The sequence below is a fragment of the Crocodylus porosus genome, unplaced genomic scaffold (genome assembly GCF_001723895.1).
Source record: "Crocodylus porosus isolate Cpor-Errol unplaced genomic scaffold, CroPor_comp1, whole genome shotgun sequence".
Lineage (NCBI taxonomy): Eukaryota > Metazoa > Chordata > Crocodylia > Crocodylidae > Crocodylus > Crocodylus porosus.
The window spans coordinates 111,801,418-111,822,062 of record NW_017728947.1 but is presented as its reverse complement, the minus strand read 5'-3'; the positions used below and the strand labels follow the sequence as shown (position 1 = coordinate 111,822,062).

Genomic DNA, 20,645 nt, shown 5'->3' with positions numbered 1-20,645 from the left:
ATGTGGCTAGCATTAGAAATTGTGGGATCAATAATTTAGTGGTGCGGCTGTGTTCACTGAAGATCGGGCAAGAACGAACGGCCTTGCTGCTGCCTGGGATGGGTTTTGCAGGGAAGGAAGAGGCTCCGCTCCACGGCCAGTCCTGTCTCCGGGCAGCAACGCCCTGGATGCAGCCGGCAGCCGTGGTTTTCTCGAGGGCAGCGGGGGGGGGTGCCTCCAGGAGGATACGTGCTGGCTCCTAGACCCATTGTCATGGGGGCATCAGGAAGATCGGAGCTGCAGCATGCGCAGCCCCTTCACCCACCCAGGGCAAAGCCGGGCACCCACGAAGACACTTAGGTAATCAAAGGGGCCTGCAACCAACAGCAGGCGCGAGGTAGGGCAAGCTGCTTACCTTTGTCCCGTCTGGTTTGTCCACGAGGAAGAGCTCGCTCCAGATCTGAATGCCGGTCGTCTCGCGCTCAGAGCCCCCGCGCCAGGAGAAACCCGTCAGCGGCTCGTTGTAATCCCCCAGCCAGTCCACGGACTCCTGCGTATGGGGACAGAAGAGAGTAGCTTGAGCTCTGCCCAACTCATCCAACCCCTAGCATGGCTGCATGGCAGGCCCGGCGGGCTGGCCCCTGGCTCCAGGCGCATGCTGGAGCTGGAGCTGGAGCTGGAGCCAGGCCTGGCTGCCGCAGGCATGGAGAAGGCAACTGGGCACAGCACCCCTCTACGGGCCAACTTCAGTGCGACCGGGTCCTGCGGGGGGCTGGTATTTCTGGCTAGGAGGACAGAGATGTCACACCCGCCCCCGCCCCCACCCTCCCAACCCCACTTCCAGAAGGGCACAACCTCCTGCTTCAGAAACGGGAACCTGGCTGCGGTCTCTGGGCTGCATGGGTGAGCAGCGGGAAGCAAAGCACAGCAGGGCCCCCCGGGCTACTGCGCTGCGGTCCCCAAGCGCGCTGGGGAGCACTGGCACGGCACGGGGAAGGGGGCATCCCAGCAGACCGTCATAGAGGAGTAGACCCAGAGGGGACCTCCAGTCCAATCCCCTGCCTGAGACAGGATCAGCCCTCTCAAAACCATCCCATAAAAACAATCATCTAAACCTTTTGTAAAACTATCACCAACCCTGGCATAACGGAAGACATCGCACCCAAACCTGCCCCTGGGAAAGCAGAGGGGACTACAGTGGCCAACGTCCTGCTCCTGTGAAAGGTTGTCAAGAGATCCCAGCGGGAGCAGCACGCACCTGCTGCAGAGGAAGGCCGCCAGTCCATGCCAATCTGACCAGGGGGTAAAAGTCCTTCTTGACCCCAGATATGGGTTGTCTGACCCTGAGCAGAGGGGCAAGACCCTCTAACCAGGAGCCTCCTACTTTAGTCCCAGCAGAAGCACTGGCACAGCCCGGCCCTCATCCCCAGCCTGGGCTGCAGCCAGCACCCAATGCATCTAAGGCTTAAACCCCCCCGACACATGTAACAGAAAGGTGGAGAAGGGGCAACCCGCAAAGCCCAGAAACATGGGAAATCCTTGTAGTCGAGCATAGGCATCACTCCAACTAGACCATCCCCGACTGGTGCCCGATGGGCCGCTCGGACCTCCGCGAGGAGCAGGTCTGGATTCAGAACTGGACCAGACTTCCCCGTGCCGGAGGAGGGAGCCCCAACAGCGCCGGGCTCATGTCCAGCGTGAGCCCCTCGCCATTGTGCACGTGCCGCGCTCGGGGCCGAGACCCGCCGCCCTACCTTGTTGTACATGTATCTCAGCATGAAGTCCATCAGGAACGACTTGCCCTTGCGGAAAGCCCCGGCGACAGACACGGCCACCACCTCCTTGTCTCTGACGGCCTCCGAGAGCAGGATGCGGTTCAGGGCGGCCTCATCCAGCTCAAAGGAGTGATCGTCCTTCACAATGAGGACCTGGACCGGCCCGGCTTTCCTCACGGGCTCCTCCTCCTCGGAGCTCCACTCGTACGGCTTCTCGGAAAAGCCGCCTGTTGGAAGACAGGAACCGAGAGTGGGGTCGGTGCACATGGGCGGTCTTTTCCTATAGGACAGCCTCGTTCTTCCGCCGTGCGGGTTACCCCTGTGTATAATCCCTGGCTGATACTTACCTCCCGCATCAGGCCATAACACCTTCCCTGGGGCACTGCTCTGGGGGAGAGAAGCAAATTGCATCTGCCCGGCAGAGGTAGGAGCAGCACTCAGCCTTGCAGGGTCCCCGCCGTCCCCCCCAGACCCGAAGAGAGGGCGCGCCGGCTGGGGCAGCTGTGCTGCAGGAGCTGTCCACCGCGAGCACAAGGACCCGGCGCTTCACAGGCTGTTCCGGGTACGCTGAATCGGTGGCAGCGTGCCAAACACGGATAACCCGCATGATTCTCCAGGACAATGGAGCTAAGACGATAAAAGCTTTTAATGACCTCATGTTCAGCTCGGGAGGCCTAGCACACCCCCAGCTGCTCCGAGGAACGATGCATTAGAAGAGCCATCTGCAAAAGACATCTCCATGGGGAGCTGGAAGCCGTGCGGCGGTGGCCGGCGCTCTTCTTTCCCCGTCTCGGCGCAGAGGGACATTTGGGAGGGTGGTTACCAGCCCTCAGCTCCCCTCTAGCAATGCCAATTCTCTTAGCTAGGACGGGAGCCCCTGCAGGCAGGGAGCTCCTCCATCCTTCCCGGAGATCTTGGCAGAGATCACACAGGCCCTGCCCTGAACCAGGATCTTCCAAGCGCCATTGCTGAAAGGCCGGCTCCCACAGCCCAACTTGAGCACCGGTCCAAGCAGCCCAGTTTCAAGAAGGGCTCAGTAACCCTTCTCTCTTTCACAAGCAAGGGCCCGTCTTCTGCACAGGCTTGGGGCTGATCTCCAATGGGTTGTGCCCTTTTCTGCCTCTCTGGGCACGGGTGCACCTAACAGAACGGTTTCAACGCAGGACAGACATATGAACCTGTTCGGCCGCTTCAAAGCTGCCTGAAATGGTTCAGAAGGGCGCCTGGAAGTGCTGCTTCAAAGCAGGGCGCTGTGAACCAGTTCAGTGGCACGTGTGGACACCACGCATTGTGACCCAGGTCTGGTTGGTCCTCCAGACATCCCACGCTCCATCGCTCCTCACCACCACCACCTCCGGCTGCTGCCACTGGCCACTCTGGTACGTGGCCAGAGCTCGACTGCCCACTTTTCCTCCCTGCTTTTGTTGGCACGTTTTCTCCATGAGCCCCTTTGCACGGCTGGGTCACAACCTATCACTGCAACAGCCAGCTCTGGCCTCATACCCTACCCAATGGCAGCCCCTTGTCATACCCCCCTCAGCTGCTGGAACCAAAAAGAGTGGGTCCAAGCACTACCCCTCCCCAGTAGGGAGGCAAGCACGTGGCAAACTTTGGTCATCAAACTCCTGTTTAGGAAAGCAGAGGAAGAAGAAAAGTGGCAATGTCCCCAGCTGCAGGTCACCCTCCTCCTGGGACACCCGCAGTATGGGTGAAGCACTCCCCCCATACCTACTAGCCCTCTGGGAGTCATACTAGTCTGGGTGCTTGCTGTCACCACTTGGTGTTAAGGCCCCAGCACCGTACACACTATTATGAACCGGTTCCCAATTGGTGACATTTGGGAAGGCTTCAGTTGTGACACGTGTGCACCCTCTAAAGAAGGCTTGAAAGGTGCTTTGTTGGGTTTTTATTGTATTTTGTTGCTTGTGGTCATATTTTCTAGAAACAGGTGCCTCTCCCCATGCCTCTGGACCTCAGTCTAGCATCAGCTGGATGCAGGAGGCGACTGCAGCAGGCTTAGCTGTGCGTGTTGCGCTATCTTCATCCCAGATGGAAAGGCAGCGAAGGCTTTTCCTGGTTGCTTGGCGTGTGCTAACAACCACAACAAAGCCAAAGACCCCGAGTCTCCAGCCCATGGTGCAAAGTGGCTGTTCTCAGTGGTGGTAGGTGGCAGAGCAAGGAGCAATGGTCACAAGTTGCAGCAAAGGAAGTTTAGATATCAGGAAAAACTTTCTCACAAGGAGGATAATCAAGCACTGGAACAGGTTACCCAGAGAGGTGGTGGAGTCCCCATCCTTGGAGGTTTTTAAGACCCAGCTAGACAAAAACTTGGCTGGGATGAGTTAGTTGGGCATGGGCACCGAGTACATGGTGACCACCTGTCCCTACTTAGGTGGGACAATCCCAAAATGGGAACATCAAGTCCCAGTCTGGGCTGTGTGACTCCAGGGCAGCATTTGTCCTGGACTCCCAGTATTGTGCAGGGATCCAGGTTTTTTATTCACCATGGAAAAATAAGGAAAACACGGGTTTCCACTTGCAGGCTGGCAGTGTTTCAGCCTGTAAGGAGCTGCAGGGAGCGGGACGCAGGGGGTGCACCCATGCACTGCACGCATGCAGGAACACAGCCCCAGGCAGCAGTGGAGAGCAGCTCCCCCAGCAACCTGCAAGCAGATCGAGGCCCTCGTGGTGAGGGAAGAAGTGGGGTAGGCCAGCGGTTCCCAAACTGTGGGTCACCAAATGGAGTCACAACATCAGCGGATAGGATCGCAGGAGTTGGAGGGCTGTGGGTTGGGAGTGAGGGGCCAGGCTGAGGAAATGGAGCTATAAATGGGGTCATGCTGAGGAGACATTGGGGAAACACTGGCCTAGGCATCGAATCATCCTTCTGAGCCGGTCTCCTGGGCCTTGACCTATTCTACGGGTGTGGGAGACTCAGGGAGGGAGCCGCGGCTGAAGCCAACGCATGCCCTAAAGGCCTTGCAAGTAGCAGGCCTGGCCTGATGCGCTGTGGCACCCGCGGTGGTCGGCGAGGAAGGGCATTAGGGTCAGCTGGCTCATCTCTCCATCGGGCTGCCAGGGCAGGGAGGGGTGCAGGGAGACGGTCAGTTCTGCTGCTGGAGCCTGCGTGGCTGAGTCCATCCTCCCTCCAGCCCAGCCGCTGGAGATGCGGGCGGCAATAGAAAACCCAGCCGAGCTTTCTTTTCTCCCTAATGGAAAACCCCACTAAGTAATCTCAGCATATTCCCCCGGGTTTCACAGCACCAACGTGCAACCGGTCTTTTTGTTCCTGCTCTCCAGGAGCTTCCGCAGAGGCTGGAGGAAGGACTCTCACAGTGTCTACGGGCAAGTCCAGCAGCAGCTCCGATCCAGAAAAACCCCACCGGGCATCTTCCCTTACTGCTCTCGCCAAGGCTCAGGGTGAAACCCAGGCGGTCCGAGTCCAAGGGGGCTCTCAAAGCCCCCGAGCAGCAGGTTTTGCCTTTAAGGCAATGCTCGGGCAGAGGTCAGGAGCTTTCCTCTGGGGACCCCCCCTGCACACCTGCACGAGAGGGACCTGCTAGCCCATGGCTGGAGCATCCTGATCCCTCCCGACAAAGACTAGATGGATTAAAACTAAACATCCAGAAGTGCAAGCTCTTGGGCAAGTCTCTTTGGACATTGCAGGGCCAGGGGCAAAGCTTTGCCCATAGCAGGGGACGGTGGAGCCTTGTGACGGCAAGGGAGACATGGCTGAGCGGCAGGGCTTTCCCTGCTGCAGTGACACCATTTCGTCTGAGCAGCAGAGCTATGTCCCTGCTAGGTCCCTTTCCCCCACAACATAACGACCTTTTCTCATCCCTCGTTAACCCATACCTGCCAGCAGCCAGGCCAGACTATGAACCTGGCAGCCAGAGGGCTGGACAAGCAGTCGCCCTGCACCGAGCTAGAAGGGACAGAGACTTCTTGCGCAGCGAGCGCCTGTCCCTCTGCCTGCCCTTACCCCGCGGCAAGTGAAAGCCACTGGGTGCTGCTGCCCCCTGAACGAAGCAGGGCTGAGGCGGCCCGGCTCGGTGCTCACCCACTGCAGGATGAGAGCATGTAGATAGGACCATCACCGTGCAGTAAGTCCGGGCCCTGCAACGCGACTGCTCCTCCAAACCCAGGGGCTCGGCGCTGCCCCGTCACATTTACAGCTATCAAACCACACAGGGCATTAACCCGAACACACCTCTGAGCAGATCTCAGCCACACATCTCTGCTCCCATCCCAGGACAGGCAAACCTCCCTATATAAATGGCCCGCGGACTTCCTTATTTGCTGCCCATGCATGGGTTCACTAGATGATGCTTATTTGCAGTGAGTCAGATGCTCTTTCTATAAGCTGGAAATCAGATGACCCTAACCGGTCTCTTTGCCACAGCTCACATCTCCCCTTTCAAGGAGCTCCTTGCTGGCAGGCGCACACGACCGGCTTTCCAAGATGAAAAGGAAGGAAACTCGGAGCTTCCCCAAGCATACTTCTGTTTTGACTCGCATTCAGGCTAAACGCCGCGCTTTCAGCGCCACGTCAGCTCCCCTCTGCAGTGATGTCAATTGTCAAGCTGTTCATTCATCGATTGCCAGGATTTTATCTCCCCTTTTTTTTTTTTATAACAGCTGAATTCTTCTCACTTAACTGAAAGCCTTCGAGGAAGGGTGGGTCCCCTTCCTCTATATGGTGATATAGAAGGGGAACACGGCAGAAAGCAACATCTGCGCAGTCCTATTTATGTCCTCTGAGAGCCAAGCGGCAGAAAGGGTTCACCTAACCAGCCCCTTGAAATGGTTGGGACTGGCTGCTGCATGCACTGGCCATCCAAGGAGGGAATAGGACGAATAGTCAATTGTTTTTAGGAATTTTGTGCTAGATGATAGAAGATAAAATAAGCTAAAAAATGAAGCATGTTCCACGTTCCTCCGAAGTGCTGGTGCCCAGCAGCGCACGCAGCGGGACGGGGCTTCTGCAGAAGAGTAAAGAGGGCAAGCCGCCTGCCAGCAGCCGAGCCGACGTGCCTTTGGCATGTGCTTGCAGCTCCGAGGGATCAGATCACACCACGGGGGTCTTAGCAGAGCTTTAACGCGCAGAAAAAAGTCAGCTTCAGTTTCTGCAGCAAGGTGATATGCAAGCATAAAGGAGAAGGGTTATAGCCATCAGAGCAGGAGGGTCTGGAAGAGCTGGGGGAGCAATAACCTACTTCGCTTTTAGGTGGAGCTGGGCCCATTCACAAGAGGGGGTGTCTGTTGTGCTCAGGGCAGTGGGGCTGGCCTCCAGGCTGCAGGAGGCCCCGCGTGCCCATGCTCCTAGCTCAACCACCCTCCCTTCAGTGTCAAGGCTGAACCTGGGGCTCTCGACCCCAGGTGAAACCCTGGGAGTTGATCTCACGTATGAGAAAAAGCCCCTCCACATTCAGGCCCCGAGAAAGCCGGTTTGCTCATTTATGCCCAACCTTAATGAGCCCTTGGAAACAACAGGATTACCTTGACGGGTCCTGCAAATGCCAGTTTGCAGGAGAGGGCTGTTGATCCCTAATTAGCTAAACCAATTAATGAAACCCAGCTGATGCCTAGGGTCTATCCTGACACCCTCTGAACCACGGCACTTTGCTGCAAGGACAGCCAGGAGCTAGCAAAAAACCCGCAAATCAAAACCCAGAAATAGAGCTGTACAGTGAACACTTTGCCCTCTGAAACGACACCCCAGCAGCTACACTGAGTAGGGTCCCCCCCGCCGGTGCCTCGGTGAAGCCCAGCCAAGGGCAGCGCCGATGGCTGCCTGGCATCCTCTCTGAAAAGTTTCAGGCTGCCTCCAGTGCACATCTGCCCCCCACAACAGCCATCCGGGGGACCAAGCACTGAGCGGGGCTTAGGGGGAAAACTCAGCTCTCGCCCCAAGCGGGCCCGTGAAGCACCCTGGGGTGTGCGTCGCACGCCAGGGCAGTTCAAGCTTTTACACGTGTCCAGGGACTCCCTGGAAGCGGGTCCGCTGCTTGCTTCAGCAGCACATGACAGCCGCTGCCACCGGGGTCCTACTCGCTCGGCTCTCGCCGCACTCGCTCAGAGCAAGCTCGGCCTTGGCTGTCATCTTCCACGTCCTGGGGGGCGCAGGGAACGGCAGCGTCCTTCCGAGCGCATGGGTGATTTGAAAGCTAGCGGGACTTCTGCGCACAGGAACCTGCCTTGGAGCCATCAGCCGGGAGGATGGGCAGCAATTTGTGGCAGACAAAGCAAAAGTTTGGGACAGGATGGGATGGGGGCAGGGAGATCCTGTTGTAAGGAGCATGCTGAGTTGCTCAAATGTCAGCAGGGCGAGGGTTAAGGCTGTCTCGCCCAGCAGAGGAAAGGCCACAGCTGCATCCCTGATGCTGGGGAGCCCGGCTGGGACAGCCCCGCTCATTGTTGGAGGGTGATGGGCAGGGTGCGAGGTGCCTCGACTATCTGCGAGCAAAGCTGGGCTCTCCTGCATGCCCTAAGCCGCCTGGCCTTGTTCCTTGTCTCCTTGTCTTCAGTTTGGCCTTTGATTCCAGCTCGGACCCCTGAGGACTGCCCTGTTTCATTGCTGTCTCTCCACCCCAGCTGGCACAGGTGAAGCTCTTGCTGAGATGCTCTCCACTCCAGCTCCTTGGCGGCTTTCTGCTGGTGTCACGTGAAGACCTCCTTTCTCCCCCGCACTGCCCCATGCAGATACGCTCACAGCCCTGAGAGCAGGACTGCTTGTTTGCCTGCCCTGCCTGGGCCCTGGGCGTTCAATGCGCTGAGCCCCATTCCTGACTGCGGCTCTGTGCTGGTGGTAGGTATTGGAGTACTTGTCCTTTTCTTCTCTCCAGGGGGAGACCGTGCTCCAAAAGGGACGAGGAAGGGGCCCAGGTCCATTTCTCCCATGGAGGGGCTGTTGATATTTGCACTGCTGTCCACAGCCTGCGCTAGCCAGGGCGCACAGCCCCAGAGCCATAGCTTGGTCAAGGGCATCCTGCGGCAGGACCTGGGGCGCAGGGTCGCGTGGGACCCTGGGAGGTGCACTGTCCAACTGAGCACGTTCCTGCTGGAGTCGGGAAGGAGGGGAACAAACCCGGGACAGAGGGCAGGCAGAGCCCATCCAACCTGCGCAGGACCTGCGATGAGGCATGCAGGTCCCGTCCTGGAAATATTTTTGACTTCATAGAAACCTCCTCACACGTCAGGCGCCAGCTCTGGCCTCCTAGCTGAAGGGAAGCATGACGGTAATGCCTAACTACCGCCCCTTTCGGGTACATGTGTCGGGGCGGGTTTAAGCCTTCATCGGAGGCATTGGGTGCTGGCTGCAGCCCAGGCTGGGGATGGGGACTGCGCTGTGCCAATGCTCCTGCTGGGGCTTAAAGCTGGGGGGTCCCGTAGAGGGTCTTGCCCCTCTGCCCAGGGTCAGAAAGGAATTTTACCTCCGTGTCACATTGGTGCGAGGTTTTGTCTGTCTCGGGGGGCACAGCCCCTACGTGGGATCTCTTGAGCACCTTTTATAGAAGCAGGATGTTGGCTGCCACAGGTCGCCGCTGTCCCTATGGCAGGTGATGTCTTGTGCTGTGTCAGGACTGACAGTAATTTTGCAAGGAGTTTAGTTGATGGTTTGGATCGGGATGGCCCTGCCTTGGGCAGGGGTTTGGATTAGATGACCTCTGGAGGCCCCTTGCAGCCCCACTGCTCTAGGATCCTACAGTTGTAACTCAAGCTGCCCAGCGGGGCTGCAGTGTTATCCCTCCTACATCTCTCTCCACCCCAGGAGTTTCAAGCAGTTTGGAAGCAGGGTTGTTAAAGGGATTTATACAGTATGGGTATGCATCTTGCAGCTGATAAACCCTTCTCCTGCATGGTTTTATTTTCCTTCCTCCCCTGAGCAGCCAGGCCTGCAGTGTGCCCTGATGCCCCCTGCACTGTACAGCAGTGCTGCAATGGCGCCGTGCTCTTGCTTGAAGGCTGGGCCAGGCCCCTGCTGATTTGGCATCTCCTGCAGCTGGTAGCAGATGCTGGCTGCACTTCACGCATCAGCAGTCAGATACAGCCCTTCTCTATCCTGGCAGCACAATGACCCAGATGAGCTTATAGCCAAATCAGCAGATTTTCCTCCTCCAGCCTTGGCAGATGCAATGACTGGGTGTGGTGACAGTCCAAGGGGTCTGGGATCTTCCTGAAAGAAAGGCAGCTGATATCACTGGGATGTCAACCCGTGCTGGCCATTGTATGCATCTGCTTTGCTGTACCTTGCTTGGATGCCAAAACCTGCCATGCCACCTAGGAACTTGTTTGGTCTCAGCAGTCGTCACTAACTGGCATTAGAGTCCGAGGGCAGTGGGGCTGGAAGGGACCGCCCGAGGTCGCGCCTAGTCCCCCCCCTGCCTGAAGCAGCAGCATCCCCACCCACACCTTCCTGTTGTTTGACTTGGATGCTATGGGACTGGGCACATGGCTTATTCAAAGCAAACAGAAACCCGAGAAGACCCGAAACAGCAGCTTTGGCAAATAGTCTGCAGAAATTTTCACAGCCGTCAGCTTAGCTCACAGCGGGGTGGAAGAGGTATGCTATCGTGACACTTGTAAAGGGTTAAGCTGCAGGAGCCGGGGGGGAGGAAAGCTCTAAGCTATGCACTATGAAGACCTGGTAAGGGAGTTTTATCCAAGTTAACAGGCACCTGCCAGGTTACTTCTCAGCTATTACGCCCAGTTTATGACTTGGGATTGTCAGTGGTTATGAGGGGTCATGTCCGTTCACTGATCCACTTTCAGAATAAGGTTCAGTAATGATGATTGCAGGGCAAGGGAAGCGGGGATGATTTTATTCTCACCCACTGACATGAAAGGCCCTGCACAGCCCCACACAACAGCACTGGATGCAGGAGAGGCCGCGAGATCAATGCATGGCAGCGAGGGGCCTATGGCTCGAGCGAAAGCCGGCGGGATGTACAACCACATGTCCGCTTAAAGCAAACTCCTTGCAGCCCCATCTCCAGGAAAGCCTGCCTCCTTCAGACCGCATCTCCCAGGCTCACCCTCTGTGAACCACCATGGGCTTGTCATTTCTGGGATTCATTGTTTTGAGATGTTTCTGTTTTCACCTCCCTGGTTGTTGCAGCAGTCACCAGAGCCGTGACCCTCGACCAGCGTGCCATGGTACCCTGGCGTGCCCCAAGATCCTTTCAAGTGTGATGCCACACAACATTAGCACTGTTAAGTGTGAAATTGCAATTCACAAGATCAACCCAGAGATTTCAAATGGGGATCCATAGTGCCGGGGGCGTGGGGAGTTCTTTGTAATAGAAGAATTGGGCTAGTCTTTTTCTGGAGTCAAGAAAGCAAGTGGGAGTCAGCACCTGGCCTCCAGTTTACCGAGCGGGACCTTGAGTCTAGGAAGATTAAGAACTACAGAGTGCAGAAAGCAATTAAATAATCGAATAATAGAAGGGTGATGGCACCTGAAAGCTTGCAAAGAACTTCTTTCCAACCACTCAGCAGGTCTAATAAAAGAGATCACATCTACCCAAGGAACCTGGCCGGCCAAATCTAGAAGGCATGGAAAGCCATTTTGGTCTTCTTGAGGCAATGAAACTTTGTATTGGGAAAGGGCCTGACTGCGTGATGGCATTGTGCCTCTTCTGGAATCGTTTCTCTCTGAGAAAACTTGTGTTTAGCTGCTTGATAGAAGTTAAGATCTCAATTACCAGGAACTGAAAATGAGTGTACTATGTGGTCATAGACCTATGTGTCACTGTCCTGTCTTCTCCTTTTCTTTTCTCTGTTGCTTACTGAATTGAGAAAGGATAGGCAGAGGCAGGATTTCTAGCAAAAACCATTGGGGGATAGAGATCATTGGGAAGTGGGGCTGGAAGGACCCTCCAGAGGTCACATTTAGTCCAGCCCCTGCCTGAGGCAGGATCAGCCCTATCCCATCCCATCCTAACCACTTCATAAAACTACCGTCAACCCAACACAACACAAGCCATAACTCCTTAACCTGCAACGGGTAACGCAAGGGGGACCACAGCAGCCAGCATCCTGCTTCTATCAGAAATTGTTAATAGATGCTCAAGAGATCCTGGGTAGAGGCCATGCCCACGGCTACAGAAGAAGACCCCACAGCCCTCTGCCCAGTCAGTGCCAATCTGACTGTGGGTGAAAAGTCCTTCCTGACCCCAACTATGGCATTGGCCACAACTCAAGTAGAAGGGCAAGACCCTCTAGCCAGAAGCCTCCGGCTTTCGACCCAGCAGGAGCATCGGCACAGCCCAGTCAAAATCCCCAGCCTGGGCTGCAGCCAGTACCCAATGCATCGGAAGGAGGCTTAAACACGGCCTGACGCATGGAGCAACCAGCAAAGCCCAGAAGCCTGCAGAACACCCATAGCAAAGCACGGGCATAGTTATGTCTCAATCATCCACACCACTGGCTGTCCAACCTCTTCTTGAACACCTCCAGGGATGGAGAGTCCACAGCTCCCCTAGGCCTTGCTGTTCTCACCGCGATGAGTTTTTCCTGATATCCAACTTAAACTGAGTTGGCTGCAACTTCAAGTCATTTTGTCACTGAGTGTCCTCCACTAGGAATAAGCCCAGGAGTGGCGTGAAAAGCTCCCCTGGCGTTTCCATGGGAGCAAGGCTCAGCCATGCCCATAGAAAGGGCAGCAGAGCAGGTGCCTGCAGCAGGAAGGGGCCGTAGCTGCCAGTGTCACGCTAATAGCTCCATTAACCTCACCATTTTCACCTGCTGAGGCTCGGGGTCAGCATTTCTTGAAGGTGAGAGGAGACATCTGAGTGTACCTGAGCAAGTTTCCTGCTGCTTTGCAGTTTTGCAGCTTGATTTCATTAGTCTATAAGGTGCAAATCTACCCTGCCGCCTTCTTGAAAGTAAGCCAATGAACAGCCAGCACGTTTTTTAGCCTTGCTTCCTCCCAGGGATATGCCTGGTTTGCCTCGCATCTGTGGTAGGGCTCTGTCTGGCTCATGATGCTCCTGACACCGGTGGGCTTAGCCAGGGCTGGTGTAACAAGGCGTAATTTATTCCATGCTCCACTCTCCCTCGTCCAGGCCCTACGGATCACGCAGCTAATGGAGCGCTGCTAGGAGGCAGGGCAGGATGCTGATGAAACAGCCATTCCAGCTCCCACTATCCACAAAGCAGGTCCAGCAGATCTTCCCTTCTTCCCCTTCAAATGCAGCAGGGCATAGAGTTAATAGATTTCATAGATGTTTGGGTTGGAAAGGACCATAGCAAATCATCGAGTCCGACCCCCTGCCCTGGGCAGGAAAGAGCACTGGGGTCAGATGACCCCAGCCAGGTGCATGTCCAGTCTCCTCTTGAAGACCCCCAAGGTAGGGGAGAGCACCACCACCCTTGGGAGCCTGTTCCAGATTTGGGTAACCCTTACCATAAGGAAATTCTTCCTGATGTCCAACCTAAATCTGCTCTCTGTCAGTTTGTGGCCACTGCAGTAACTCCAAGGGGTGCCCTGGTAAACAGAGCATCTCCTATACCCTGCTGTCCCGACCCCGATGAATTTGTGGACAGCCACTAGATCCCCACTCAGCCTTCTCCTGAAGAGGCTGAAGAGATCCAGGTCCCTCAATCTCTCCTCGTAGGAGCTTTCCTGCAGGCCCCGAACCATCCAAGTAGAACCTCCTCTGGACCCTCTCAAGGTTGCCCGCATCCCCCTTGAAATACGGCGTCCAAAACTGGACGTAGTACTCCAGCTGCGGCTTCACCAAGAGCAGGGAAGCATCGCCTCCCTAGACCTATTTGTGATGCACCTGCTAATGCATGACAGAGTGCGGTTGGCTTTACTGATCACTTCGTCACGTTGACGACTCGTGTTCATCTTGGAGTCGACTAGGTCTCCGAGATCCCTTTCTGCTGCCGTGCTGCTTAGGAAGTCATCCCCCAGGCTGTAAGCATGCTGGTGATTCCTTCTCCCTAGGTGCAGCACCTTGCACTTATCTTTGTTGACCTGCATGCTATTCTGCTCTGCCCACTTTTCCAACCTGTCTACATCCACCTGAATCCATTCCCTGCCCAACTAGTATGACATTAGGGCATTAATTAGCCCTAATGTCATCAAACTGCCCAAACTGCTAGGACTGCCTGGTGAAACCCTTGGCCAAGTGTTACCATCTTAAGACTATCGGGCTGAGTTGCACAGTATTAACAGTGACACAATTTAAGGACTGGGATTGTCTGATGATTTATTTTCTGGGTGTCCAGCTGGCAGCACTGACAACTCTTGCAATTTTATCGAGAGTCTTGCAATAGTTGATGTTTTTGCTTAAGGTCCCAGCTGCCTGAAACAAAGAGGGATTATGACACTCTCTCAGTTTTCCCTATACAAGTAGGATTTTTGACCTTCATGGTTGCAAGGAAATGCCTGTAAACTTGCTCTGATGTCCCTACCGGGTTGGAAGCAGAAGGCAAAAAGAAAGGACTCGACATATGCTGTTGGAGAACGCAGGATCATAGGTCTGGGCCACGGAGGTCAATCCCCTGCGTTCCCAGGCTACTGACAACCCTTGCTCTGAACCATCCTCTACAACTACAAGGAACAAAAACTGAAACACCAAAAAACCCCAGAGACAGAAGGCAGCATAGGAGTGCCCCCTAGACTAAACTGAATCAGAGACGCACAAGCTTTTCTGAACAACCATTTACTTCATCACCCCATAAACAAGTAAAAGAAGGGCTGATGAGGGCACTGCCACTGCAGAAACAGGGAAGTAGTTAATATATCCATGACTCTCAACCAGGGAGCCGGGAAGCCTTGAGGGGCCTCCAGCCCCTTTGAAGCATGCGAGGAAATAAGCAGATAAGTGCAGGTTCAGGCTTGTCCCTGCCTGGACCCCCACCTCCAATGCCAGCCCCTCTGCAAAGCAAGTGAGCACTATCATATAGAAAGTTAGTTGTGAAATTGGGTGCCACTCAGTTCGTAAGAGATGTGGAGGGATGTTTTCAGTTCAAAAAAGGTTGACCACTCTAATATATTGACCCTAGACAAAAGACCATGCCCCAGAGGAAGGCAAACCCCTAAAAAGCCTTGCCAGTTTGCCCTAGGGGAAGAACTTCTTCCTGACGGATGTGACCCCGAGCCGAAGAGCAAGGTCCTCTTGCCAGAAATCCCTAGAGTCGAAAGCCAGAAAGCAGGGACAGAGGACTCAACACCTACTATGCGAAAAAAGAAAACAACCCAACTCGTGGCTCTTAAGCCAATGCTGTAAGGTGGGCTTCCAAACCCCCTAATACCATCCCCGAGGCACTTGGGCTAGGCCCTTCTGTTCCCCAGGCGGGGACTCTGCCTTTTCCGAAAGCCAGGCTCAGTCATGACTCATCCCTTTTTCTAGTTCGGAAAACCGAATCGTCGTTCTTCTCTGGGCCGCCCTGATTACACCTTGTCCCACATTGATGGGCGAGAGACAGACCCGTATGTGCCCTGCTCCAGTCTGTGCTTTTTTTAGCAAGTGCATTATGAATTGGGAGGAGCAGAGCGCTCGAGCATGACCCTAATGGGAGGCAGGCGGCTGAAATAGGCAAGTTAAAAATTAAAAAGGATTTCAGAGGGAGGATGGCTGACCTCCTGTCGGCCGCACTCCAGCTTGCCGAGTCTTACAGGACCAATTAGGGCTCCGTCTAGCAGTCCTCGTTTAGACAAAACCTTGCTGTTGGCAAGCAAAGAAAAAAAAAAGTGTGCTCTTAACAGCACCTTCTGAAGGGAGGCATTTGCTCCACAACAGATGGCAACCCAAGGCCTAACCACCACTTCTCACGATGAGCTGCGTGAGGTTTAAATGACGCGCCCCTCCTGTCAATCCTCTGCCTGAGGCCAATTTCAGCCTTAATGAACACCCCCCAGAGTAGAGAGCTTGCTAGGGTAGATGTAGGTGGATGGGAAATGCAGGCAATCGTTCTGGGATCCGCACAATTGTTTCTTTCCCCTAATTTGATCTCTGATCTTCAAAACAGATATTTTTTTTTTTTAAACAAAGGAACAAAAGGAGTGGCAAGGTCATATTCAGCAGCAAGCTGTTGAATTGTCAGCCCTGATGAATGGGAGGTAACTAGAACAAAGTCTGTGCTATTTCCAAACCATGTAATGTTCTTTATGACCCATGCACACATTTTTAAACGCTGCGAGAAGCTTTCTGCCTCCACTTACAGACAAGCCTGCATGTAAAGAGCTCTAGTCTGCTGCGTTGCCAGCTGGGTTAAAGAAACAAGCCCTGGAAGAGTCATTACAAAGACTGATGTCACTACACAATATTTGCAGCCTCTTTTAGAGCAAAAGCACATCATGGAGGGAGGTCACAGTTTCTGTTGTATAAATGTGCATTTATATTCTAGGGGGCCTCTGGCTAATAAACAGCACCGGCAATTAATTCCCTGATTTATGCCTGCAATATCAGCAAGCATGACTAAGCGTATGGGAAATCATAGGATAAGGATATAGCAGCCACAGAGGCTTTGGTTTTGATCGGTTGTTGGAATGCAGCAAAAGGCGGCTGATCCTGTTTCTAGAAGAAAGGTCCCTTTTGATCAGTGGTTCTCAACCTTTTTAGGCTCCAGACGCCCCTTTGGAAAATGCCAGCTTTTTATTTTTACTCTTTTTTTTGCTAGGGGAAAATACTTGAGCAATTCTTCCACTGCAAAGAGCTCAGAGAGCCCACCGCAGAACAGAGTGGTTTTAATACTCTGGTTTCCTGCTTAGAATCGCCGGCTTTATCTTGTGAATCATGCTTGCACGCCTGACAGTGCTCACCCCGGTGCGCTGCGGCGCCCTTGGAAGGATCTCAAGGCCCGCCGGTTGAGAATCACTGCTTCAGGTTCGCGCTGGTCCTGGGTACTTGCAAACTTACCAGACCCCAGCTCAGCTGTCATGCAGCAAAGCACAGGAGCACGTGCCAAGTCACATTTCACTAAAAAGGCTTTTACAAGGGGTTTACGGTTAAGCTGTATTGCACTGAGTAGCTGAACTGAGGCCTTACTTATTCAATTATATCCTGTCATTTTCTTTTTTTCCCATTTGTACAGTCATTTAAATGTTCCTTTTCCTCCATGCCTGCCATGTGTCGTGCCGTGTGTGTCCCCCCCACCGTGGGGGGAACAAAACACGGCCCTTTGTGCAGCACTCCTCTCCTTGTGAGGAGGAGTGATTTTGTATTTTACTAACTCAATCTCCGTCAGAAAAGCCACCGGGAGCCCTTCCTGAGGACAGACCGAGCAAGCGTCTCGTATGCTCCCATGAAAATTTAACACATAACTGATGCAACGAATGTTGCCTGCCAACCAAATCCTCCATTTGCATCCATTACACCAGTTGTTGTTCCAGTTTCTTCAGCAAATCCTGAGCTGATTCATTGGAGTCGGAAACACAACACTCCCGTCTACTCATTAAGGTGTCATTTGGGTGCTCCGACCGGCACAGCCTTGCTCGCCACCTGAGCCTGGGAGGACCGTTCCCAAAGACAGCGCTCCATTAGCACTGACGAGCGTACAGGGACTACCTCTGCACCCATTCTGTCTTTCAGGAGCATTAAACAATGGGTAATCACTCTGAAAAAAAAAAAAGCTCTGCTAAGATGGGAATGCATCGCTGACAGCCCTGAAGAAACACATCATGCCGAAAGCGAATCACTGGGGGATCAACCATGAGCCCAGCTGCCCGTGGAGGTCAAAAAGCAGTCTCCTAAATGAGAGCATGTGCAGGTTACCTGTATCCCCGACACCTGCTTGAGGATGATGGCGGCTGCCACTGTTGCTGCCGTTTCTCCTCCGCCCCGGGTGCGCCAGCCCCTGCAGCTGAGGCACCCCAGAGGAGAAATGCTAGCTGCACCAGGGAAAGGGCTGCCACCGCTTCCTGGTGCCCTGGGGGCAGCAGGGAACTGCAGCAGGATGAGAGTGCTGCTCCCCCATCCCTGCTCCCGCGGCCAGGCAGCCACCGTGCTCCCAGGCTGGGCCAGAAGGGCGGCCCAGCCCTGGCGGCTCGCTCCCCCGCTTCCCCGATGCTGCAGGGCAGGTCGCATTCCCCGGCACGGTGCGACACCTCCCGTGCCAACCCCCACACACAGAGGGGTGCGCGCCGCTGGGGAGCATCTCTCCAGAGCCTGCCATTCCCTCGGACAGGGCAGGGCTGCCTCAGTTTACAACGCAGGAGAGACTGGCCTGGGACATGCACCTGCGGCAAAGGCCGGGGAGGCTGGTCCCAGGTGAGAGAGGGGCTGTAGGAAAGCATGGGATGAAAAGCATCCCAGAAGCAGCTGCAAAAGGGGCCAGGACTCTACCAGAGAACACAAGCACAGGAGATGGGTGCAGAAAAGGCCAGGCGAGATGAGCCTCAGAGCCCCTGCTTCCGCAACAGGCTGGGGGGGATCTCCCAGGCTCTCTCTCAACTGGCCTCAGGGGTTAAGGGAGCAGGGAGAGCCTGAGGAGCCAGCCCGTCTGGCACAGAAAGCATAAGGACTGCTGTTGCCTGGGTCAGACCTAGGTCCATCCTGCCCGGTCTCCTGTGTCATGCAGGGGCTGAGAGGGAGAGTGACCTGGGTCTGAGCAGGGGTTTTTCCTCTGTTCCTCTCCCCTTCGCAGCCTCCGGCATCGCAGGTTGAGGAAGGTCAGATTCAGAGACTTCACCCCCACCCCCTGAGCAGAGAAGTGGTTTCTCTGGGGTGCTGGGGAGTAGTGAGGGGGCCGCGGCTGCCACGGTGGGGACAAACGCAATCCTGGCTGTCTGGAAAGGATGCTCTGCAGGAGCAGTGAGGGGGCCGGGGATGCTACGGCGGGGACAGATGCAGGCCTGGCTGTCTGGAAAGGGTGTTGCACAGAGCAGCCAGACACAACCCGACCCCCTGATCCACAGGGAGCTGTCTCCCAGCACCCAGAGCAGCTGGCAGACGGGCACAGCTCCCTGGTACTGCCCCCTGAAGCTACACCTACACGGCATCCCCCGAGGCCCATACCTGGAGACCCCCTTGCGGGCACCGTAGCATCCCCTCCTAGGCACCGCCAGCCCCTCCGCAGCCCCCCACCTCCCCCGGCACCCTCTGAGCGCAGAGCAGGTGCTGGGGGGGTCTCTGCTCTCCCCACCTTGCAGGGAGGGGTCTTCCCAAGATGCCCCCCATCCCTGCCAGCTCCCGCAAGCTGCGGCCTCTGGGGCAGCCTCCCTGCTGCAGAGGGGGGGCAGCAGGGGGGATGGAGGGAGCTGCTGGCTTTGCTCCCCCCTCCCTGCCCTCCCCAGGCCAGCCCAGGCTGGCCTTCCACCCAGGCCCAAGCAGCTGATGCTCCCCGCCCAGCCCGCAGCAGAACAAAGCCGGGCACCCCCAGCCCACCCCGCGGTGCACAGAGCAGGGGGGATGCTGCCTCCTACCCCAGCTATTCCTCTCCTTGCGGTTCCTGGCCATGGCGGCGGGCGGGCGGCGGTGGCTGCACTGCCTGGCTGCAGCTCTGCGTCTGAGCAGTGGCAGCAGGAGGAGGAGGAGGAGGAGGAGGAGGAGGGAGGATGCGGCTGGAGGAGGGCAGACAGCCCTGGAGACAGGCACGCCAAGCACGGAGCTGCCCCTGCGCCGCCTTTCTGCCAGCCCCCAGCAGGCACTGGCATCACCCCTGGGTGGCCTGGCCCCCTCCAGCTGCCCCAGCCAGGAGGCACCCTGGGAGGAGGTAGGGAGATGCCCATGGAGGCACAAGCAGGCTCAGAAATAGCCAACCTTTCAGCAGCCCTGAAATGGCCAGGGCCTGCCCAAAGGGCAGTGTTTTGCCAGGCACAAGAAAGTCTGGGGCAAAGGAGGCAGAAGGTGGTGCCTCTTACGGAGCCACGGGCTAAAGCATGAGGGGCAGCTCCATGCAGGCTTCCTATAGCAAGGGCTCATGGGCAGATCTGGGATTTTTGAAAAGGGAGGTACATATGCGGTGCAACATCATCAGGTATAACTATAACACCTATTTTTCTCAGAAAAGAGACACTAGAAGCTTTACTAATATGCTACGACCCCAGGGCTGCGTTATTCAGCTTGAAATCAAAGTGGAAGCAAATATAACTTCATTGGAATGTGCCTTAGTTTTCTAGATTATATGTTCAGTTTAAAAAAAACACAACTTAGGCAACAAAAAAAATAGTGAAAGGTACTGTTTCATGGGTCCTGTGGTCATTCTGGTTAAATGTACGCCTCTTCCGATTCATAAAGCAAAACCTAGTCTTCCTGAGTGTTTTTGGCATTGGCTCCAACACTTCAGCATCAATCATTTCTGCACCTGAGTTAACAGTAGTGCACCTGTGTTCAGGATTTCAGCTATAGGTACAAACCGTCTGCAGGGCTGAGAAAAAGAAGAGACATTTCCAGGAAGAGCTGACAGACAACAAGGGGGCAGAAGACAGGGCGGTTTGAATAGTGGAACACAAAGACCATTGAAAAGGAGAGAGGGTCATCTTGTGAAGTGAAGAGAGATTAGCAGGGATCAGGTAGATGATGATGAGCCATGAAGTTAATTGTCTCAGCTCTGCCTCAATAGAAATGTCGCTGCCTCTCCCAGGCAGCTGGTTGTGAAGTTTGGGTGGAGCAGGAATCAGAGGGGTGCTGCAACTGCACCACTTTAACCCCCCATCCATCCCTGCAGGGCCTGGGGCCCCTGACAGCTCTGGCCTGGTCCCCTGATGCCTCTGACAAACCCCAGAAGGAAGCATGTGTAAATACAGAGCTGAGCTGGGCCCCTGCTCTCTCCGCATCTTGAACGGGGCCTGAGCAGCTGTCGGCAGCTGAAGTGACTTGACTCACGCTAGTTAAATACTTTATGCTTGTCAGTGCCTCTGTGCAGACTTGTTCTTTCTCCTGCACACATCAGGGCTGGAAGGGACCTCAGGAGATCATCGAGTCCAGCCCCCTGCCC

At 55.3% G+C, this 20,645-nt stretch overlaps 1 protein-coding gene across 3 annotated transcripts in view; it reads right to left on the bottom strand.

Annotated features, from left to right (window-relative positions):
- Window positions 1-19,239, bottom strand: part of ATL1 (atlastin GTPase 1) — a 44,195-nt gene extending 24,956 nt beyond the window's left edge. For 2 of the 3 annotated variants that reach the window (XM_019550945.1, XM_019550946.1), the window contains exons 1-3: window positions 19,132-19,238; window positions 1,734-1,981; window positions 395-529 (exon numbers count right to left, since the gene is read on the bottom strand). In XM_019550945.1, coding sequence (XP_019406490.1) covers window positions 395-529; window positions 1,734-1,981; window positions 19,132-19,165 — 417 coding nt within the window. In that variant the 5' untranslated portion in view covers window positions 19,166-19,238. Of the gene's footprint in view, window positions 1-394; window positions 530-1,733; window positions 1,982-19,131 lie in introns of all 3 variants that reach the window. The other variant, XM_019550944.1, reaches the window with a different exon arrangement.
- Window positions 19,240-20,645: the final 1,406 nt, after the last annotated feature.